The sequence below is a fragment of the Electrophorus electricus genome, chromosome 9 (genome assembly GCF_041902795.1).
Source record: "Electrophorus electricus isolate QZ-2024a chromosome 9, ASM4190279v1, whole genome shotgun sequence".
Classification (NCBI taxonomy): Eukaryota; Metazoa; Chordata; class Actinopteri; order Gymnotiformes; family Gymnotidae; genus Electrophorus; species Electrophorus electricus.
Window position 1 is genome coordinate 20,404,711 of NC_137505.1, and position 24,893 is coordinate 20,429,603.

Sequence of the window (24,893 nt, forward strand, 5' to 3'; positions counted from 1 at the left end):
TAAATAGGATATGTGCAGACATTTTAAAAACCCTAAAAGCCCTAAGAAAAATCCTTCACTAACTGTTTCATTTTGGAAATTCATTACTTGGAAATGCAATAGTTATGTTACAGTTAGATATGTGGCCTTTCTACAGTGCCTTTCAGCAGTATTTCTGCTGTTCCTAGGATTGTGCTCTTCTGTACTGATGGATGTTGTCATTCCTGCAATCTGTTGGAGCCACTCCTCCAGCTTAGGGGTCACAGCCCCAAGTGCCCCAAGTTAACCTTCTACATTCTATTTCTTTTTCAGTCCCTGATATTTTTCCGACTTCTCATATTCCTCCCTTTGGGACGTCCTTTGTTTCCATCACATGGGACTGCCACATCTATTAGTGCTGCTGTTTACTGCATCTTTCTACTATCACAGTATTAACATGGTGTCTGCTTGGTTTGTCACTACTCATTTATTTGTCTGGACCTGAATGTCTCACAGGATCTTTGTCTTGTTGTTCTCCACCACTTTGTGGTTCCTCCTGTTGGACTTGGAGGTGTCTAACTTATCTGCCTTGCTTATGTTCCTGTAAATGATCCCTGCTATTTGGTTGTTTCTCATTGTATGCTTTCCCTGCCAGGATCTTGCATCCTGCTACTTAGGTGCTGGATTATCTCAGAGGATCCTCTGCACAATCTGCATCTTGGGTCTTCTCTGGTGTCAAACAACACTACTTCAATTAGCTTAGTGATCTTGATCTTGTGTTACTATGATTAGCACCTCTGTGCTATCCTTGAATCCTACATTTTCCAGCCAATCAATTGGTATGATTGTCTTATGTCTGCAACCTATCTGGCAGTCATACGTTCCGTGGAAAGGGCCATGGCACCTCCTCTTTTTCCATGGTAAGCACATTCCTACCTCACTCAGGAACGCCCTCTTCAGCTCATCCTTTGGGGCCATTGCTTGTACATATTCATGGATGTTTCCTGTCTCATCCCAGACAGAGGATTTAACACTTTGTAAGTCCCTTCCCCCCTCCTTCTGGCTGGTTTACAGCCTTTGAATGTTGGATCTTGGGTGGAGTGCCCCATGCATTGTGAGGAGTTTTCTTGTCTTGACGTCTGCAGCTTCCTGTTCTTCTCTTGGCCAGCTTACTGTGCCTGCAGGGTATGTGGTGACTGGCAGGTCACACGTGTTTATGGCTTGTTCCCATTCAAGGACTCTTGAGGACCTGCCTTACCCTATGGAGGTATTTGGATGATACTGTCCTTTTCATTTCTGACTAATGGTTCCCATGTGATTGGAGAATCCCCAGGTATTTGTAGCTGTCTTCTAGGCCTTTTATGCGGCCTTGTGGAAGTTTAATTCCCTCTGTACTGATCATTTTTCCTCTTTTTACTTTCAGCCAACCACACTTCACCAGCCTGTATGACATTACTATATCCTTGCTGTAGAGCCTGATCAGTGTATCAATGTCCTTTTCTGTCTCTGTGTACAGCTTGATGTCATCCATGTACAGGAGGTGGCTGATGGTACTTCCGTTCCATTTTATTAATGACCTGGCTGAGAGTCTTATGCAGAACACCAGTGACAAAAGTGAATCTTCTTGATATATATCACACTTTATAGTCACCTGGGCAATTGTCTTTGAGTTGGCTCGAGTGTTCCACTGAGTTCCGGATGAAGGTTCTTATGGTCTTAATGACATTATACAGGGCTAGACTTTTGAGTATCTGGGTGTGTGTCATTGAGTCATATGCTTTCTTGTAGTCAATTCAGGAAATGCTTTAGTTGGTCTGTCAGGTCTCTGAATCCTAGTGGACAGCTCTATCAGTCAGTAGGTGGTGCTTTGAGCCTCTGGTGTTGCTACCAATTTCCTTATGAGCAGTGCTCATGTACTTGCACATATGTTTATTCAGCTTGGTGGCTAGGATTCCTGACAGGAGCTTCCATGCTGTGGATAGGAAGGCTATTGGACTGTAGTTGCATGGTGTTTGGTCCTTGCTGGGTTCCTTAATGACCATCACTGTCCTGCGTTCTGTTTGCCAGCCCAGATGGAAGCTGGTATTCATTTGTTCTAATAGTTGGCCATGCAGAGCTGTTAGTTTCTTTAGCCAGTGGGCATATCAGGGCCACGGTCCGCTCAGTTCTTCATGTTTCTGCCCTGCTCTTGGTCACCTTCTGTTATAATGCTGACTTGTCCCTGATCTGGGAGACTATGCTCTGCTTTGAGATCTCTTAACCACTGCATACTGGTGTTATGTGAGTTCTCCCTTATGCTTTTCCAGTACTGCTCTGTTTCAGCTCTGGGTGGAGATACATTTAGGGTTCTGTTGTTCTGTAACTGAGAGTACACTTTGGATGATTAATTGGTGAAGTGGGAATTTACTCTTTTGTCTGCTGCTTCTTTTGTGTACCTCAGCAATCTAGAAGCCTGTGCTGTAAACCTTTGTACAGCCTCACTTATGGACTGCCTATTGTATTTCTTCTATAGCCAGGCTCAATCTTTGATACTGTTCTGGAGCTCTATTACTTTGCTTGCTTCCGTCCAAAATGTCTTTGTCTTGGATTGCAGCCTTTGTTTCCTAGGGGAACAGTGGGTGGCCTATGGCTTGAATTCTGTAGATGACAGTCTGAAGCCTGACTATTGCAGCAGTTTGTTCTTTTCAGTTAGACTACTTGTTGGTATTGAGCTTATTACTCCATTCATACCTGCTAGAATGTAACAGTAACTTGCCACTAAGCAAGGGAATCCTACAGCAGTGGCTGACAGTAGTCATCTTGATGATGGTCATGATTTTCTGCATGTTCACAGCTGGGCAGCAGAACATATTCACGTGATATTCTGGTAGTCCTGGATGCCAATTGCAATCTAACCATTCTTTCTCAGTTGCAGACATTCTACCTGGGTGTGACAGATCCCTTTTATTTCATCCATCTCCAGTTCTGGCAGGAGACTTTGTTTCACGACGTCTGAGTGCTAAGTAAAGAAGCGCTGATCTGTGACCATGGATGAAGGCCTTCTCCTCATCCATAGTTCATTCATGCACTTCACCTCTTTTATTGGGCTTGCTGCTGTTGTAGCATTTCATTTTTTCATATCGCCAAAACATGTTTTAACTCAGTTTGAGCTGAACTTCTTGAGTTGAACTGTACTTTACACATTTTCAACCCTCATTTTAGTTTTCACCTGGAATATTCTTCAGATTTATATAAATCTGAGGAAGAGTCCTGATAGTTATCTGCTGTGTACTATAGTAAGAGATATTAAAAAATTGTAGTGAAGTACGTATATATATTCTGAAGGTGCTCAACAAACCGATCAGCAAGGTTCCTCATGGTTTCTCCAATATAAGGTTGATTACACCTCTTTCAATTAATACAGTAGACAAACTTCTGCAGTGATGCATTATGAGGAATGATTGATCCAACTGATCCTTTTTTCCCAGTTATTTTAGTAGCTGTGTTAATAATTTTATATGTAGTACATCTAGAGCGGTTGCAGGCCACAGTACCACAACCATTATTTGAATGATCATTTATCTCACAAGCATGTCTTTGATGTTTTTGTTTCGTGCGTAAGAGATTAGTGGAGGATCCTTAAAAAGGGATGCAGCATCCTTTAAAAAGGATGCATTGTCCTGCAGGATTCTGAAGTGTTAATGTAGGCCAGTGCTCATGTTTTACCAGAGAGTAGATGAATTGAGCTATACACAATCTACTCTTAAGATCACAAGAGTTTCCTTGGTGCTGATTTATCATCCTACAAATAAAACAGTAGCTGATAATATACTTAAACACTTTATTGGAGAAACCAAGAGAAGGCTTGCTGATTGTTTTGTTGAACACCTTCAGACCATCAGAGTTCAGGATTTGTAGTTTCCAGTGGCAAGGCATTTTAATACTAATGGACACTGCATTCATGACATATCTGTTTGCATTGCCCATTGTTGCTAAAGCAGAAATTAAATAAGGAATCTCAAAGGAAAAGAAATGATCTACATGCTTGCAACTTTAGAACCACATGGAATGAATATTTTGATTTAAACATCTACTGTTTCATATATAAACTGGCTCCTCCTCCTACGAATTCAGAAACACTGCTTGCACAGCTGATATTCAAAACATGCTGCTTCTCTGGAAATACAATTTTGAATCTCTCTCTCTCTCTCTCTCTCTCTCTCTCTCCCTCTCTCTCTCTCTCTCTCTCTCTATATATATATATATATATATATATATATATATATATATATATATATATATATATATATATATATATATATATATATATATATATATATATATATATATATATAATGTGTGTCTGTGTGCGTGTTAGCCTACCTATTAGCCTACCTTTCAAATGTTATAAATACAGCTCCAATTTCAGCCATCTGTTCATGAACTGAGCAAAAGTGAACAATGCAGAAGAGTCATGGATGTTCTCTAATCTGCCACTAGATGGAGATGTTTACTTCATTTGCTCGTTGATCTTTCTGGCTCCATATCCAGGTAATCTCTTACAGGTAGTTAGAGTACCATTGTGCAGTTTGTTTTCCATTGCATGTATCAGACAAAGCTTCTAATTTCCCTGTTTTCCTTATTCAATCTTACTTTTCACTTTTATATCCATTTTAATATATTGCTACTGTTTTTGCCTTATTTACATATCTTATTGTCATCAGATTATTTACTTAAATTAAATTCCGTTTATTATCTGCATTCATTTGCCTTTGTATTTTTAGTTTCTGTTTCTTGCTTGCAGGTATTTTTTACATTTGATTTTACATACGAATTTACACTCAATCAGACACAATCAGAATGTATCCCATTTTTTTTTCAAATGATCACAGAAATATTTCAATAATTTGAGTGCTACCTCAAATCCTAGTCATTATAGCTCATCATTTCTGCAAGAAAACAGAATGAAGCATGTGAGGTAACATAAGGTAAAATATTCTATGTCTAAAATGCTGCTTTATATATATATATATATATATACACTGACACAGCATTGCTTCCTTGATCTAAGGCATGATGAAAAAGAATGGAGAGGTGATCCATCAAGCAGAGCTCAGTGAAGATTCGTTGAAGACAAGGCAACCATTGTCTCCAAAAGGGGTATCAGAGTCATCAAGATGAAGTTACTTGACATAGCAAGAATAAGAATAAGGAGCCCATTGACTAAAGTAAGCTGCAGAGAGTAATTATACATGCATATGTGCATTTGAGGAACAACAGAGCACTTCTATTTAAGATTTACAATATCTGCGAAACATTTAAAGACAAATCTAGAACTTGTTGTGCAAGACTGAGACTCTAAATCCAATAAATTTGGGATATTGTTCAGAGCAATTCATGTCAGATTTAAAGATTAGGTGTGAATAAGTGTGCTTTTGACTTTTACAGCATCTGATTTTAAATTCAGTGTTTAAGCAGCAGCTGGAGAAATTGAAAGCTTAACATAACTCCTAACTCATGACCACAGAAATGATTTTAAAATATACATAAAGAAACATATCTGGTGTGTACCTTATATAAGATATTCTAACACTGGGTTTTTAGGGTATGTGGAATATATTGTTTTTGCATTTAGGATATCATATGGAAAAATATATAACAAGTCTTTTTTCCTGCTTATTTCCACACCATACCTAGCATGCTCACGCAACATTCGCAGTAGGAGAATTAGTTTTCCTTCTTTCTTCCCAACCATGCAAGAGACCAACATGCTCATTAACATTCCTGCCTTAGACCCTGTTGGCACAGGAGCAAGGTGAGCAGCCTGTGTACAAACCATCATTCACTGCACAGGCAGAGCTGTGGACAGCTCAAGCAAGTGCCACCCTATCCACCTCAAAGCCTGACCAGGTCATGCCCAGCAATAATTGCAGTACCACTGTGACAGTGAGCTTGGCGTAGTACTGACCAGAGAAATGTTGGGAATAATGGCATAATTGCACTTTCTGGAGCCTATCCAAATGACGCAGAAGTTCAGAAAATTAGGAGCTCCTGCTGCCTTGACAGCAGCATTGGGAATCAGGAGTGTGTTTGAAAGAAGCATTTGGGGATGACATAGGCTATCCCCTCAATGGATGGCCTAAGGGAAATGTATGGTAGGCTACACTCAGCAGCAAGAGAGAGAGAGGAGTAGATACAGAACAGCTCTTTAAAGCATCTCTACAAAGAACACCTTTTACACACTAGCCAATGGAACAGTCAAAGCATCAAAGCTTTGCATTTGGGCAAAGATTTGAAAAACTTGAAATATAACGCAATCTCATTTTGAGCAGGAAATCATTTATATTTTTGAAATATATCTATGTTAACTGTAACTGCCAACCTGAACAGATATAGATGAAATTGTTTTGAAGTGTTTAAATTCTTTGTATACAGCAATAAATTTAAAAGATTGGTTTAATTTTTTTCCAAATAGGATTATTTTGTCTTCATTTTCGAACAGATTTATCATTTGCCTCATAAATTCAAGAGTTTCTTTCTGAAAAGTGATGTAATTAATACCTTCAAGATGTATGACGTTTTAAATATATTTTTGTCCTCTAGATGTCATTGTAACTTACAAAATTCACAGAAATTAGAGGTTTTTAAGTGCTTCTAAAATCACTGGATGATGTGAAGATCAATCAGTGTTCAGTGAAAGTTTTTTTCATCTGCTGATAGTAGACAAATGCATTTGCTTCCTAAATGCCTTTTTGATATTACAGATCATGTATCTAGGCTACAAGCAATAATGTCCAGTTAAACTAAGACAATCTGAGTGAAAAAAAACTATTTAATACAGACAAACACTACTGTCCCAGACGCGTATACCCACTGACTGTCTACAGTGTGGGCTTATATTTGCCTAATTTAATACATTTAAGGCTTAATAAATTTAGCAATAAACCTTTCACGAAGTTGTTCGTGCGTACCATGGACCTGATTAGTATCTCTAAAGCTACAGAGGAATTGATAATACAGTGTGATGAAAAGGATAAGAAAAAAAACTCTTTATTGTTAATTACTGCACTTATTGTCACAGTAAAATAAATTAACAGCTTGTAACAGGTAAGTGAATTTATAAGCAATCACATTCGTTTACAGTAATATCTAAAAAGATGCCGTACAAGTTTATCTTTAGATAAAGATATCTTTAGATACTGTTGCTGGAGTAAACCCGGCCCATCTGGTGAAGCAAGTGGCCGAGCTGAACTAGAAGAGTGTGAGATGGAGTGAGAGAGCTGGAGATACGGGGAGGAGAGAACAGATTGAAAACAAATCAACTAAGATCTCCTATTGCACATCACAACGGCTGCTAGTCTCTGCGAAGTTTTTAATGCATTAACTGCCTTGTGAACAGAAAGTAAAATAAGGCACTTTTACACTATTGGCTATTTGTTTTGAAGTTGCGCGATTAATGCGATCATGGACTGCAGAAGTTTAAAAGATGCACGTCGGGCGCTATACCGCAACAATGAATGATAACGTTGACATAAAGATCGATTTGAAAATCGCATTTGTATTTGCAAAATCTGCGTGATCCTGCTTAAAAACAATCATGGATTTTCACTGCTGGCCGCAAGCGAGAATGTTTTGATGAACGTTAAGTTTTCTGAAGCGTGTGCATAAACTTTGGACGTGAATCGAGTGACAGAATCTACAAGCCTGAAGTTCGTTAACATCGGAGAGGTAAAGGAACTTTAATGAATCTACATGCTTTAGTTTATTCATTCTGTCGAACATTAGTCAGTTTAGCAAGACTTTTTGGCTAGTTTGTAACACTGGGTACAGCACTAGTTAGGTATGAAAAGATGATCATGTTTGAGAGTTTTGGACCATCCCTGAGTTCCGTGGTTCCGCATCATGCTAAATACCTTGCACTTTGTATATATTTTTAATAACTAAAGAAACAAACAAGCCTTATTTCTGGTGACATTTAACAACAGTTAATTTTGGTACGTTTGGCAAGTTAATTTCTCATAAACGGACACAGAGCAAGATAACTGTAACTTTCTCTCTCTCTCTCTCTCTCTCTCTATCTATCTATCTATCTATCTATCTATCTATCTATCTATCTATCTATCTATCTATCTATCTATCTATCTATCTATCTATCTATCTATCTATCTATCTATCTATCTATCTATCTATCCTTTGTGAGTGTGGGCAGATAATTTAATGCTTCTCTATACATTCACAGTTACATCATTTTTACATTGATTTCGATCTGTTCAAATACACAATTAGCTCAAACAGACCCAAACTATTCAGCTTCAAACAAAACAGATATAATGGGTGCCCTTCTGGAAACATTTATTATTAGTTATCATCATACTCTCAAATAGTTTCATATGCAAAATAGCTTTTGTAATGTTTACTCTCCCTGTAGTTCTTGTAGCTTTGTACAGGCAATTTGATATGAACTTTGAACTATGAATTATGTTTGTTTTCAAACATAATTCAAACTGAATGACTTTATAGCACTCTCTGTAATATTCTGCTACACTAGTGGGCGTAAGGTGGTGTGCTCTGCCATTAGAACTCCCAATATATAAACTATATAACAATATATAAACATGTAAACCTTCTACAGGAAAAACTTTGTTTACTGTTTATCTAGGTTTGCAGTTGACTAATGAAACCTATCAGCAGTTTGTGTGGTGGTTTAATAGTTACCATAGACTGAGGTCTGTTGAATTATAGTATGTGCTTAAAAAAAAAAAGTAACAATGTGTGTGTGTGTGTGTGTGTGTGTGTGTGTGTGTGTGTGTGTGTGTGTGTTTGCGTGTGTATTGTGTGTGTGCGTGTGTACTGTGTGTGTGTGTGTGTTGTGTCTGTGTTAAATTTAATGTGATGCCCAGTTGAGTCCATTAGCATAAGAAGAAAGGTCTTAGTGAATTTGCCATTGTGTGGAATGAGGAGTTCCAACAGTCAGAGGCAGAATGAGTGAAAGGGTGCAAAGAAATGATGGGCTATTCAGGCCATATTGGGCTCTGATCGTCAGCCTCTGAAACACGGGATTCCTGCATCACTTTCATTTATGAGGCCTGCTTTTCTGGGCATCACTCTCTCTCTCCTTCCTCTCTCTCTCTCTCTCTCTCTCTCTCTCGCTCTCTCTCTCTCTCTCTCTCTCTCTCTCTCGCTCGCTCTCTGTGGTATGCACAATTTAATAAACACTGGAAAAGGGGGACCTTATAAAACAAATATGAATATGATTCTTTGGTAGAGAAAGTGCAGAGACCACAACTGACAGCTCAGCAGCAGTTCTCAGTGAGTTAGGGCAGAAATGCTTATTCTGCTAAACGATACCTGAAAACTACACAGCAGTAAAAAGACAAAGAGCTGCAATGGTGGAGGCATGATGTCCTTGCGTCAATGGTTTTTTACATTACTCATTTCTTCATGTATGCTGTCAGTAAACAAGAACTGTGAGTCACCCACACGATGTCCTGCACTAGCCTCTCCTAACTGCTACCATGTTTGCAAAAGAGTTGAGGCAGACGGCACTATGTATAAATAAATAAACAAACAAATTAATAAATAAAACTGAGAAAGGATGTGCCAGGCAAGCTTCAGCACAATCTTCTGGTCGTAAAAAAAAACCAAGATGTCTTAATATGTCTGAAATAATTCTCATTAATAATGGTTTGAACGATCACTCTTTCAAGCATTCAATTAAAATGACCTTAGTTTGATTAATGACAGACACTATTATGGGACACATTAGCAGTTAATATTTTAGAGCTTGAATGAAAACCAGTGATTACAGACTGGCTTTTGAGAGACATTGTATCAGGTAGCACACTAAAGGGTTATTTGTCGAACAGAGATTGTCTTCCTGTCTTTAATGTACACTGGAGATGGTAGAGGCCTTTTTACTGCAAGGAAAGAGTGTAATTATGTGGACAGCCAATGAGTTCAGCATAACTGGAATCTTCCTTGTGCCTTGGACAATGTTTGTGCCAGACAAGACCTTGGAGAACTGTGAGGGTTTGCTGAAGTACACTTGTGTCTGCAAGTGGATTGATGGGGACAAGAAACAATGTGAAAGACAGCTATGTTTGGCACAAATATGCAGCGTTCCTTGTGGTGAGTTCAGCTGCAGATGAGGCCACAGAGGAGTGAGAAGACAGAGACAGGACAAGTGCTAACTGCTTACATTCATGGACCCTCTCAAAGAGTGTATTTTTTTTTTTTTTTTTAGTTTTTGCTCCCCAGTTCTGGCTTTAGGGCATAGGACAATCCCTGCCTTTTTAGCAACTGGTGCTGGGGTCCCCTCCAGACATGTGCAGCAGTCTCACATGAGTGTCTGGGGTTAATTAAGACCACATCACATCCGTTTTTGAGTGTGGATAGGATTCTTCATGCCTCTTGTGCAGCTACTAGGGCATTGTTAAGCACCAGCATTGTTCACTCTGGGCCTATCATCAAAGAAACCAATGAAACCACACACTCATCTGTGTAAGAAATGGCTTCAATGAGACTTTAATAAACCACTAAAAAGTGCATGGGAGTAATGTGCACAGGGCTGAACATTTGATTGATTGACCTCATTACTCTGAAACTATCCCAGGCCTAAGAAAATATGCCCCGTTACACGGCACCATTGCATCAACAGAAGTGGTGAAAAAGGGGCATTTATTTTAAGACTGAAATGGTAGTCCTTTCCCATAACACATAAGAAATGACATCATGAAATCATGAAAACATTTCTTGTTAATGTGTGTAAAATTTATGTCTGAGTGAACTGTTTGTCAGGAATGGTAAGATGGCACGTTTCTTCACAAACATTCTCAACATTTTTTTTTGGGGGGGGGGATGAACTAGTAAGAACCTTTCGTCCCATTTGATAAATAAAATGACACGATATTTCTTCTTAAATGCACCCTTTGGCTTAAAAGTCTATTTTGACCTGTTTTTGCTTTTTCTCTCTCTTATATATTTTGGTCTTCCATCATAAAAATGAAATTATCATACAAAGGCTGTTGACGCAAAGATATACATGATTTGTGTGAACTGGGCAATGACTCCCCAGAGCATTGCTAGCCTTTCCCAAGTCCCACATCCACCTGTGATTCAGAGCAAAGCTTGCAGAGGATGGACTCCAGTTTATTTCATTACTTGACCAAGAGCAAACACTACATGTTACCAAAATTATATGTCTTTCTAAGCAAGGGAGAACATGTAGAGACAGCTGGTGGTTCCACAGCGTGTGGCTCAACAGAGCAGCTTTAGGCCATGAGAACAGTCATGCTGGCAGTTAATCATTGGTGGTCCACCTTTTGAATAAGCTAGTGCATGGACATGGTGACCGCTTAGTGTCTGACTCACCGGGAGCAGGGATGATGGGATAACTGGAGGTGCAGTGGACACTGAAAAAAACAACACGGAAAAAAACAAACAAGAATAAAATTGGACTTTGCCAGCCTCTGATTAATCAAAAATACTGTACAGTATCATGTGTGTTGCCTGTCTGAGGACAAGCTTTTATGTCCTGCTCATTTCTGAAGTGTGAATACAACTGGATGAACCACTGTTAAAGCAGGGCCAACCGCTTGACAGTGGCCATTAGTGACGGCATCATCGTAACTGGTGTCATCTTCAGAGAATTCATTCTGTTTTCTCTGTCACTGACATTGACTCAAACAATAGTCTAGTGTTCCAAGTGTTTGTTGTGAGTGTTAATCGGATGCAGAAGCCATTTCTGAACCACAGAGAACCCACAGGCAGCCCTGTGAAGCCTTCATCAGGGACGTCTTGTGTTCAGGCTTCCAAGATGGGATTGTTGGAAGCAGTGAGGCCCATGTGAGTGAGTTTTAATTTATCGGACGACCTCCCGCCTCCCATAGATCCTGATCGGGCTTGCCAGGAATGGAGTAGGCGGATGGATCTCCCTATTATTCTCCATAGGATGAGTGAGCCCAGCCTGGGGGAGGGTTGGGGGTGGTGGGGGTGGTTGCTGAAGCCCTGCCAGGCCACAGACTCCGCTCCAGCCGACTGGAAGACGGGTGGGACATGTCTAGCGAGAAGAGGCCATGTGGTCCTCTTTAGCAATCGACCCGCCCCGCTCCCTGCCGCACGCACACATGTGCACACGTGCACTCCCATGCCTGGCCTCTCACTGACCGCCGCACTGGGCCTCAGCCAGGCTGAGCCCGCTTACTGAGGAACCAACTCATTACACGCAGCAGGATTAGGGTCACCTCCATTCCTGTCAACGTCACCCAGCCCCCCCCCCCCCCCGCAACAGAAATGTAGGCCTGTCCGCTGTGCATGGCTACATAGGCAGGTCCTCTTAGAGAGGCACAAGAGCCATGCTCGGGATCAGGAGGAGCACTACTTGTTGACCACTGGGAGGGGAAGTTAAAAAACTTTAGTTGTTGCATTGTCACTGCAGGGTAGGGAACTGGCCACCAGCTTCGATCAGATCTGAGAATGCATAGGTGTTGGGGTGTCAAGCAGCTGGTCTCCTCCTGGCCCCCCACACACTCTGCATCAGACAGCATGGCCCCTCTCCACAGCTGACACGACGCTGACTCACAACTCAGACAACAAACTGAGACACAGATGGATGTCTCACACTGAGTGGTAAAATACACTCACCCATGGCTAGAGTGTTTAGAAATCTTCTGAGAGAGACTTCTGAGAGAATGGAATCTGATGCTTTGAACGTGGCAAATTGGTGAGTGATGTTGAAGAACTTGCTTTATGCTTTAGGTCCTTTGGTTAAAAATACAAATGGGAGCTTTGTTTTTGAAGATTTGTCAACAATTTACCTCTGTGTTTGCTTATGCAAATCTCAGTCTTGATGATTGCTTGCTCAAGTAAATCTCAGTCTTGATGATAACTGCAACTACATCAGCAAACTGAGTAGCTAACTACAACTACAACATTAGCTAATTGATTAGGTGCAACTTAAAGCTAATTTCCTAAAGCTCATCACTCTCTTCTTGAGTCAAACTAAGAGGCAGAATACATACAATGACAGCAAGTAATACATAAAATTAATGTTTTATTCATTTTAGTTGCTATATTCAGGTTAATTGTGAGAACAAAAACATGGAAGGGTTACTACACTATGGGTTACTATGACACAGATTATTATAACGGGTTACTACATCATGCATTTCTATGACACGGGTTACTACACCACGGGTTACAAGACCATGGGTTACTATGACACGTGTTACTACACCATGGATTACTATGACACAGATTACTACACTACGGGTTACTATGACACGTGTTACTACACCATGGATTACTAGGACACAGGTTACTACACTACGGGTTACTATGACACGTGTTACTACACCATGGATTACTAGGACACAGGTTACTACACTACGGGTTACTATGACACGTGTTACTACACCATGGATTACTAGGACACAGATTACTACACTACGGGTTACTATGACACGTGTTACTACACCATGGATTACTAGGACACAGGTTACTACACTACGGGTTACTATGACACGTGTTACTACACCATGGATTACTATGACACAGGTTACTACACTACGGGTTACTATGACACGTGTTACTACACCATGGATTACTATGACACAGGTTACTACACTACGGGTTACTATGACACGTGTTACTACACCATGGGTTACTAGGACACAGGTTACTACACTACGGGTTACTATGACACGTGTTACTACACCATGGATTACTATGACACAGGTTACTACACTACGGGTTACTATGACACGTGTTACTACACCCTGGATTACTATGACACAGATTACTACACTACGGGTTGCTATGACACGTGTTACTACACCATGGATTACTATGACACAGATTACTACGCCAGCATGTGAATTTAAAAAAAAGGATCTGTCCCTACCACTGTAATCCCAACTATGTTGGTTTTGTGGTGGGCATTCATAATGTTAAGTAATTGCTTTTGCACATTATACCTAGAAAGACCTATAGTACCTTCCCACATACCATACATTGTGTTTGTTGTATAAATGCCCAATAGCTATAATTCCTGAGATGTAATTATGGCTTGAATAAGGGACCTTGCCCTCTGTGGAGTCTGTGGAGGATGAGTGCGCTAACAGCTGAGGCTGTGGTAACAGAGTGTTAACAGCACTGTTGGGCTTCAGCGTCTCCAGCAAATGGTGTTGAGAGGAAACAAATTCTTCCATGAACTCAGTGAGGTGACAAGCAACAGCTGTGTCTCTCGCAGAGTGTCATCTCAGCGGGCCATACCTCCTTTCCAAACACTTTTCAGTGCAACTGAAAATTGTAAAGGCTTGTAGTACCACCCCATAATGATTTAATTAGCACCACAAATGTACACCACGGCATTTCTCATGCAGCCAGTGCAGAGGGTCTGATATTAGAGAGGGACTCCTCATGTCTGTGTATAGGTTGTGAAGTCAACATCTGGTTTAGATTGCAGGAGGAGAGAGAGATTATCCACAGGATATTGCATTTACTGAGAGTTCGATGGGGGATGTGAGTCTCATCCTTTGGACTTCGTATATTGACATTTTTCCTGGAGGTCAGGAATATTATTGACTGAAGCCAACTCATCAAAGCATGCTTGTATATTAGTGATGTGCTGATGGTGTTTAGCACATCTGGCTTCAATAACTATTCATATCTACCTTAACAGGGCTCCACAGGAAAATGTGATCTCAGGTAGCAGATCTGCTGTCTAGGTCAAGGAAAACACCTGCAACATTGACTCTTGTGAATGGTTCTAAACTTCAACTTCTAAGTGGAGCTAAACTGAAAATGCTAGTGCTGAAGTTAGCTGAGCAAACAGCAATGGGAGGGTAAAGCTAAATTGAAATCTCTAATTCCACAGTAAATTTAGTATCTCTCCTCAAGGACAAGGCCTGACTATGAGTTCTGGAATGGCAGAAAATATAGTTCTACTCAACCATTATTTTGATATACTGTTGCGAAGACAGAAACAGTAATATACTGCATGTCCTCAAGGGAAAATTCTGGTTAGTAAAAAGTGGATTAAATTAAAGGTTTTCATGTTGCTGTAACTGACAAGAGGAAGACCACATTGGTGGACCAGCCACAGTGGTTAGGCCTTGTCTCAGAAGAACAGTCGGAATTTCCCCCTTTTTTGGAAGTGGCTTGAAATGGTCATGTTGATTGACTAATTCTTCTCAGTATTGTGTTATAAAACAATTTTGTGAACTGTGCAAGAGGTTGTCACTATCTGATTACCTACAAATAAAAAAACACAAATAAAACAAATCCATTAAAATGTTATGACATTTTTTTTCCATAATGACCTAGATTCAGTTTATATACACAAAGCCCTGAAATACACAAGAAGGCTTTTATTAAAGTAAATTGGAAAAGGTGAGTGGTTACAAATTCCATAAAATAGAGTCTAATTAAATGAAAGGTGTTTGCACTAGTGGAAAAAAGTGTCATTGGAATGGAATATTTGATACAGGTAGACAATAGTAACTGTATTTACTCGATCCAGTGGGCTTTTCTCATGATTCAGCTTTAACAAAGAATTGCCTTTGTCTAAGGATGGGTAGAGAGAGGAAACTTCAGTTCCCTTGACCTGCTTGTTGGGGTCACTGACTCAGTGGGAGAAATATGGTGGGCCACTATCTCCAAGTGGTGGACCACTATCTCCATATCCTCCATATCCTCCTGTGCCAGTGCATGGGGGCTGAGGAAGTGTCAGGAAACCGAACATCTCAAATTGGGAGGGTCGCTTTCATGTGTGTTTGCATTCTACTGGAGACTGGCGAAAGCCGGAAGCCATCAGAATGGTAGGCGGCTCTAAGGCAAACGTTCATTCCATCCAACTGCCAAGAATGCTGGAGTGGTCTCAGATTTCCTTTGCACTCTTACTTTATGTTGATTATCCCTGTCATTTAACTCATGATAAAAGGACCCTGCAGTGCCTCATGCTGCATTTAGTATTATAATAAGTCATGTACTTTTAAACTTAGACACATAGTCAACACAACTGAATACTGGTCAAGCAATTGAATGTAATATATTTTTTTTAATTGCCTGAAACTGCATATATTGGGGAAAGGGAGAGGCTGCATGCTATGTTTCTGGGTTTATTTGTGCTCATCTAGGGCTGTGAGTAGAAAGGTCTACTTCATACCTGTTGCTTTCTTTCAAAGCAATTACAGGCACAAAAGGAACCAGTCAAAGCTGTCCATCACAAATTCATATCCCCAAATTTCATTCTCTGTGAGTTTCTTTGAAAAGGGAAAAATACAAATTTGACACTTCGTGTTCCCACATAATTACTGTTTTTCAGCAGAATTACTGCAGTTACGTAAAATGAAAAAGGAAATATTTTAAAAGCTACAAGCAAGCAGATAATGAAGAGCTTGTTGATTAAACTGCTTGTCTTTTCTTTTGAAGATACCAGCAGGGGAAATATAAGAGGAAAGATGGGTGGAATCTAGGGACTCGTTCTAAACCTTATTGATAATGTCTTTCTTTTTAGCATATGTGCCAAAAAAAAAGGATTAAAGATGGCTGTATTCTGAAATTAAATACATCTAGCCAGAAAGCGGGCATTTATCCGACAGCCAGGGCCATGCCGTCGGGCTCGGCACCAGACGGAGACCAAGAGCAGCGGGATGCTGTGGATTAGCCCCCAGGCCTGCGTACTCTCTTCACCCACCATCACGTGGACTCGAGGTTCTGATCCTTTTCACATGCTGCACTTGTCAGAGCAGCCAACCAGAATGAAAGAGGCACTCTCTGGTTGTTCTCTCACCCTCGCCACCACCTGTCCACTTGGTTCCTGACACCTGTACCATCCCATCAGATCCTACAGCCCTGTCAATGGGATCCGTTGCAGGCTGATTCTTTGCAGAGTAGCGGCGAAGGCTGCGTGTGTTGTTGGCATCCCCTGTTGGGTGCAAGAAGCCCACAGGTTTGCATGAAATGCTCGCAGGGGTGCTTTTCCAGAGTGGGCCGTGCTTCTGTCATTTCTGGTTTCTGATGCCAGGTTTGTAGGAATGTGGGCATGTTGGAATTTGGGCGTTGTCTTTGAACATTGTCTCTCACTTAACGATTGTGTTAATCACATGGAACAAGAACAACATTGCATTGCAAGGGTCCAATTTACTTGGATAGCTTTCTTTATATGGATGGTTGACAAATGTACAAATTGTTATCACTGGTCAAGAGCCACTCGGTGACTACAGAAAGATCACAGAGAAACACACAGCAAGAGCATTATGTTATCAGGAGCTAAGGTGCCTTTTGAAATCAAAGTTGCTAAGTTGCATCTACAAAGGAAAAGCTAAAAAAGGGGACAATGAGACAGAATGGCAAACGGGCACTCTTGGCTTAGTAGAAGTGAAACAGATGCCATCCAAGCTCAACAGCCCACCTTTAATCGGCTTACCTTGGCAGTGAGATCTTCTACTGGCAGCGGCAAGGGGGATGATGAATACAGTCAGCATTCCTTTTGCAGCATGCTGACCATAAGAAAAAATATATTTTGATTTAACATTGCATAAACTCATGCAATGCTTTGTTTAGTAACAAATGGATTCTTAAACCTTGTAGACCACTAACATACAGGTTTCAACATGACTCTTAGAAGGCTTCCAAAATGGGGCAATCACAAGCCACAAGCTCAACAAGCTCATCACAGTACAATACCACAGAAATACAGGATGTTTTGTTACCAAACTTCCAAATTACTAGTTCATATATGTTTAACAGATTGGGACAATACATCTGTGGTATCTTTGTCTACCTAGAATCAATACTGAAAGCTTTGGCAAACAAAAAAATGACTCTGAAAATTATTTTAGATAGTTCAAGTGCTAATTGCCATTATATTGCCTTTAACTATAAAAACATTTACACAGGATAGTTCAGGTCCAACAGCTACAAAGGTAAACGGCTCTTCTCATGTGCCGTCCAATTTGGACAGTAAAGTGTCAAGGCTTGCCAACAGGTGCAAAGTCTTCGCACTTTGATTTGTGATTACATTATTGCCGTACTGTCTGCAGTAGGCACTACAGACACCAGCATCCAACCAACCTCTGGGGCTCGAATAAAACTGAACATCATGTGTTTTATTCATTTTATAACCTTGAGGATCAAATCCACATCATAATTTTCACTGTATTTTATCCATCTAGCACTAATCGAACACAAACAGCTTTAGTAGTTATTTCTTTTTGTGAGTAACATTGATGTTCATTTATGAAATGAAAAGTTCAGTGGAGGGCTGTGATATTAGCCTGCGGAGGGTCAGGCCAATTAAACCGCCGACATCATCTGTTCTTTAGCCACTCTTAGCAGTCTTGTTCATCAGCTAAAGTGCAAACATTGTGGATAGCCTCAGTCAGTGCCTGAGAGGTCCCAAAAGAGGGACTTCCTTTCAGTCCACCCCCTCCCAACCTCTCGCCACTTGTTTGCACTGCACCAAGGATAATCTTGTAGGTTCCACAAAGTTAAATAAGTGGCATGCTGCCACGACCGCTCTCAGAGTATGGTGTCTGAGTGCACTGACGGAGATACAGGAGAGCACGCTCTTTGTACGCTCAGTTCTGTAATCGCTGAGCTACACTTCCTTCAGCTTTGGGTGTAGGCAGGAGGTTTCTTAAACGCACTGAAACAACTGGTATTATGGGAGTATAAAGGATGGGGCTGATTGTGGAATAATGATGATCATTAAGAGACCACATACTTCCCTCTGGTTGTTTAGTGTGTTTTATTGTTTTTGTTTATTTTCATCCACCTTTACACGGCATTATAAAAGGAAGGACGCTGACCACAGTATTCTTTCTCTTTTCTTCCCCATCTCTTGCCTTTTCTTTATGTCTTTGAAATAAAAACTCTTGTCAGGATGTGGTGCTGTTAGTGTGCAGCCAGTTATGCAGCTTTGTCACTTTCTAATTTTCACGCTCTCACACATTTTCTTTTCCTTGTTCTATGCAGGCTCTCGAAGAGCGCCATCATGGAAACCACAACTCCAGCCACCCCTGAGAAGAAGGGGTGTGAGGGTTCAGGCTTGGATGCCAGCAGCTTCTCTGAGCTGCCCAAGAAGCTGTCACCCACTGCAGTAACACGAGGTACAGACTTGCACTCCAAAACGATTTGCTTCCACTTTGCTTGCAACTCCTAACGGGTCCCCATCAATATTAAGAGAGAGCGCTCTCCTAAATCATATGCGTCAGATGATTTTCATCTTCAGGTGAGCAAGACCCATGTGTGAAATATCAAATAGGAGATGATCACATGCTTTAGAGGTGACTTCAAGGACAGAGATCAATTTTAATGGAAGCAGTCCTATGGCACTTCTATGTAAAGTAGCCTTAAAATCTCATAAAAAAAGACAGTTCTGCAGAAGACTTTCACATAAGTTTGAACATAAGTTGTAACTTGTTACCGCTGAGGAAGCCATTTTAATTGAAGAGTTCGAAGACGCACATTCGAGTTGGCAGGCCTTCCAAAAGGTCCATTCATTTAGCACTTGTTGACTCTGTGGTGCAAAAAGAGAATAAGGCAGTGTGTAGAGGCAGCACATGTTTAAAAGATGTCAGTGAATATGTGATGAAAACCCAGACTAACGAGGTTGAAAGACCTTGTTCTTACCTCCAGAGTATAAACGTTATAAATTACTTAAAGCAGCTGGTGGAGCACTGGTCCGCACTGTCCATCAGAGTCCTCTTCCAGACATGGGGATGGTGAAAGACCTTTGAAATGCTAATGGCCTTTTCATATTGTGGCATTTTACTGTTTAATTAATGAAGGGCTTGGTGGCCTGCCATGAGAAAGCAGTGATCATTAATTGTTTAAAGAAAGTGGTAAAAAAAGGCATTGGTCTGCAAGGCTCTCAAAAGTCAATATTGAGAAAAGATTTTCTGATGATTACCCCAGATGTATACTGAATTCAAACACTGGACAGTGTTTCACACAAACAGTAAATTAAATAGTTTTAACAGAGTAACATCAATTAAAAATGTCATGCAAGAGACTGGTTTTCACATTTTTGGATGGTGAAGATGTTCACTGGGGCAGGTTCTCACTACAAGGCAAATTCAAAGCTCTGGAGTATGAATGTCATACATAACATATATATGACTGTTGGAACTTGCAGTCCTCACTCACTTTAACCATCTTGCTTGGCGAGAGTAACCAGTGATATGATAATAGAATGCACCATGGTTAGCATGGTATTGTTGTGTAATGGGGCATTGATGACAAGACGATAAAAGGAAACTATTATAATGAATCAGAATGGTAATTTTTGATATTTTTCAAATAGGACACACACACACACACACACACACACACACACACACACACTCAAGTTAATTAGTGATCATTCTTTGATCATACATTTATTAGTGGTAGAGTAATTGTGATCAAGATTATAAACATAAAACAGTATTTTATATGTGTGTGTGTGTGTGTGTGTGTGTGTGTGTGTGTGTGTGTGTGTGTGTGTGTGTGAGTGTGTGTGTCTGTGTGTGTGTGCGTGTGTGTTGTTCCAGAAAGTGAGACAAGACAGCACAGCACAGATATAACATTTTGTTATTTTAGAGTTCACTGTGTTTGATCCTTCAGTAGGCTGATTAGGCTGATTCTTCTGTAGTTGAATTTGATAGCCAGAATGCTTATTGTCATTCACTTGCATTGTCTATATTTTGAGACACAAGAGGAGCGTTCCTTAACACTTGGCAGCAAAATGTTAATATTTTTGTACCACACATTAAAATAGGTGAACTTAGAAGTTTTTATACTGAATTTGAATCTATTTATTGAATTGTTTTATCATGCGTGGTTTTAAAGTGACTGGGGCTGTTAAATCTGCTTAAATGTGTACAGACATACTTCTAAAATGTCACATGTAAGATTTTCACCTGTATTTGGCCTCAGAAACATCCTCAGTATCCAGCAATATTCTGCCAGTACAGAGGAGCTCCACTTTCCTTGGTACCGCATTTACATACTATACATATTGATATATGAATATATGGGAACAAAACATTATGGATGATAAATAAATTCTGAAAACATATTTGGATTCAGCATGCAATAATACATAAAGATATTTTTATGGGACAAAAAGTTTGTCTTTGTTAACTTGTGCTTCTCTCATTTATGTAGTCTGATCAGTCTCAGCTATAAAAAATAGATTAGCTATTCCTACCCAAAGTGTTATATCACAGTGTTAATCAACACAGTTAGGTAATCTGGATTAGATAGAACCATGAGATCTTTCTACATTGAATGGAGCCTTGCCTGGAACTGAATGGCGGTCAGAGGTGACTTGTAAATGAATTTAGATGAGCATCTCTAATTCTATTGGCAGTCCACATCTGTCTTATACACACTTAAAGCAAAGAAGTGCTCCATCTTAAAGATTTATAATGCTTTTTTGCCATTTGTGTTGGTTTAGTAGAAGCCACTCAACTGTTGCTTAGGGTGTAATGTATTCATATTAAGTACAAGGTACACAGTTAAAGGTTTTGAAAAAAGTGTCTGTTTCAAAGAAGGACTTTTGTATCGCAGCACCAGAATTTCTGACGTCATGTTTAGCCAGATTGCAGTGACAGACCATAGTGCAATGATCCTTTGGGCAATCGTTCAAGAAGAACAATGGATGGGAAATCTGACCAATTTGCAAAAGTAGCACAGGATCAGGAATTACACAGAGATACACAGGCTCAGCAGTCACACAGAGAAAGTAAATAACAATGATAAGTTTAATTTTCTAACATGTAGGACAATTCTCGCGGCTGAATTTTGAACATATTGAAGTGAGAGATACAGACTGTTTGGTAGGATGGCAATCCTCATTGGTTTTCTCCTGTAGTACTTTGAGCCGGTAGTAAGGACACATTATTTATCTCTCATGGGTGAACATCAGAGTGTGAGGCGGGGGGTGGGCAGGGCAGGAGTATTCTGCTCAGCCATGCGGCAGGTGGCCCAGGGGACCAGGGGGAATGCGCTCGGGGTCAGGCCACTGGCAGAGAAAAATGTGGCTTAAAAAAGCCGCTCCGTCCATAGCCCACTCTAAAGGGACAGCCACTAATCTTCCTGAGAAAGGGATTTATGCTCTGGGTTTCCCCCTCTTCTCTTTCTCTTTCTCTAAATGAGGCCCTTCCGCCACTGTGGGCTCTTGGTCCTGTGAAAAGCACTCAGAGAATAGGGATCTTTCACAGGTTAGTTTTAGCAGCCAAAGTGCAGATCAGCGTCACCTTTCTGCTAAAAACTTGCCATTCTGAAGCTCGCGTTGGACTTTTAACAACGAATGTAAAAGGACACTTTCAGTAGCATTTTTTTTCTCTAGAGTTCCACATGAAACTGTTATGATGACTTGATTTTGTGTTGAAGAAATTGATCAATTAATTTAGAACAAATTATTAATAGGGCTTGAGAATAATCCTGTCAAACACTCACCAGAAATGCCATGGTACAGTATAAATCATAATTGTTTCATCTTGGTATTGGCTTAAAAGAGTCAGAAATAACTATATTCAGTGGTCTATGTGTATCAATAAAGCCTCTGCTAATGGCCGATACCTGAGAAGGCTTTCAGGCAGATTACAGGAAGGCCTATTGACTCAGTGCAGTTTTCTCTTCCTGTCAGGAGTATATAGCTGCCCGTTATCTGGAACTGATGGCTTTCCTCAACAAGACACAGATATACTTACAGAGTGGGAAATATTCTTATTTTTAAATGTACTTTTTTTTGCTTAGCTCTGTGTGTCTGCTAAAAGGTAATGTGACTCAAGAATGTGTCTAATTTAATTACCAAATGTTTTAGAGAGAACAGGCCTTAAAGAACGCTTGCAGAAAAACCTTTGTGGCAACTATTAAACTGATGTGGTGCTGGGTTAGTGCATCTGAAAGGGCCCACTGCTTGACTTTTACTTGTGCTGTTGACTCCCTGTGCAGTCTAACTTTTAAATCCATGTGGAAACGTCTTTCACTAGTGGTGGCCCAGTGAATAACTAGGCTAAGGGGATTTGTGAGGAGATTAATTCATGTGGCTTTTTATAAACAGTTAACTTGATGGCTTTCCAAGACCCCCCCCCCCAACTCATCTTAAATTTCACTTGGGGTACTGGCCAGCCCTGAAGGGCGATTTACAGATTAGATATGGTAAAGGAGAGCAGGGCAATGTCTTGATATGTGTGTGTGTGTGTGTGTGTGTGTGTGTGTGTGTGTGTGTGTGTGTGTGTGTGTGTGTGTGTGTGTGTGTGTGTGTGTGTGTGTGTGTGTGTCTGTCTGTGTGTATGTTTTAGACTATGATTGGTTGTTTGGGGTGTTAATACTAGGAAGCCATTAGAATTTGAATAGGAAGCCAGAAAAGTTGCAGTGCTTTCGTTAGCAGTTTAAGGAAGTTGAAGTCATGGCCTAGATAGAGGATGAGGCTGGCTAGAGAAGTCCAGCACATTTCTCAGAGTTAACTTGACTTAAGCCACATGGGTTTTAGAGGTTTTTCTTCATCATTTTGATGTTGGCACTTAAAAATATCGGGCATATTTCAAAGATTAAAATGAGGGAAATAATGAATAATATATTTATACTGTTAACTTGTAACTTCTGAGGAATAATGTAGAGCTTTTAAGAAATTCTACTAAAAAGGGTGTAAGAAAGAGGTTCCATGATTACAGGGTAGAAGAAAGACCCATTTTAATGCTATTGGCACTGCATTGTAATAATATTCAGACATATCACTGCACATTTTAGGACTGACAGAGATACAAGGCAACACTTTAATGCTAGAAGGCGCTGCTCTGGCTTCAAAGCCTCTAGTTAAAAGTCAAAAAGAGAGAGCTTTAGGCAATGTCTGCACACATAAATCTCCCCAGTCTAGAGGAGTCTGTGCACATGGGCTCCAAAGACAACATGTTACATTCCAAGCCATTTACAAGCGGTGGGAGAGGAGTCGGGAGCGATATATGGATGCTTTAAAGGATTAGCCAGCTCCCCCTCTTATTCCCTCTTTGCTTCTCCCGCTTCTTTTGCCTTTCCGCTCCTTTTGAAAGGCATGCCGTTCCCAGCATGCACAGCTTAATCCCGGTGTCAGACGCGGAGGTGTTTCCTTCCTGTTTTCGTTTCCTGGTGCAGATTCGCCAGCACCGAATGCTGCTCTCCCCGGGTGTCCTGTGGCTTTGTTTTTTTTTTGGTTTTTTTTCCTGCTCACTCCAGCGTCGAGGCCTCGTGCACCACGGCATCTGATCTTTGGTTATGGCTCAGCCCCACAGTCTATAGGTACTTGTGGCAGGAGCTTGGAACAATAAATAACTGGAGGGTCTAAAAAGAGAAGGAAGAATGCAAAGAGAGCTGTAAATGTGAACTTGTGTCAACAGGCTACTTCCTCAGGCCAAGGTTCAGGCGAGCCAGTGTGAGATGTGATGTCTCTAGTGTTCAGACACATCTGCGCTAACCGTAATGAAAACACAGAGCCAGCCTCCACCCACAGCTGAGCCCCGGGCCAGGTCAGCAGAGCAGTTAAGCGTGACAGCAAGAACATGTCTGAAGCCATCTAGGCATCCTAAGTGCACAGGCAAGGACAATATACACTCCAGAGCAATATGTCCACCACGGAATCCAGAAGACAAAGATGGCATAGCTTACTCGAGTTTGCTCAGTATATTCTGCTCCACAGTCTGTATTGCAAAGCCATTTGGTTTCCATCACCATTTTGGTATTTTTAGACCACAAGAAGATTTCTGATGCCTCAGTGATGCAAAGCATTTTTTAAATAGATGGGGCTTTTATTTTACTGTTTTAACAACATTAAGCCAAGCAATTGACAACATGCTTAACAATCTCCCTTTTACTGACTATTTGCATTAATTAAAGGCCAGCCATGTGCTGGCAAGGCTACGCTGTGTTAAGATCAAAAAGAGTGTGCTTTAAAAAAATTATTACTGTGTTCATTTTAGGGAAGCTGA

General features: G+C 40.5%; 1 protein-coding gene across 2 annotated transcripts in view; it reads left to right on the forward strand.

Annotated features, from left to right (window-relative positions):
- Window positions 1-7,210: 7,210 nt before the first annotated feature.
- gli2a (GLI family zinc finger 2a) overlaps window positions 7,211-24,893 on the forward strand; it is a 61,979-nt gene continuing 44,296 nt past the window's right edge. Inside the window, exons 1-2 of one of the 2 annotated variants that reach the window (XM_027033122.3) lie at window positions 7,211-7,665; window positions 18,916-19,049. In XM_027033122.3, the coding sequence (XP_026888923.2) occupies window positions 18,935-19,049 (115 nt within the window). In that variant the 5' untranslated portion in view covers window positions 7,211-7,665; window positions 18,916-18,934. Of the gene's footprint in view, window positions 7,666-18,915; window positions 19,050-24,893 lie in introns of those variants that run through there. The other variant, XM_081720551.1, reaches the window with a different exon arrangement.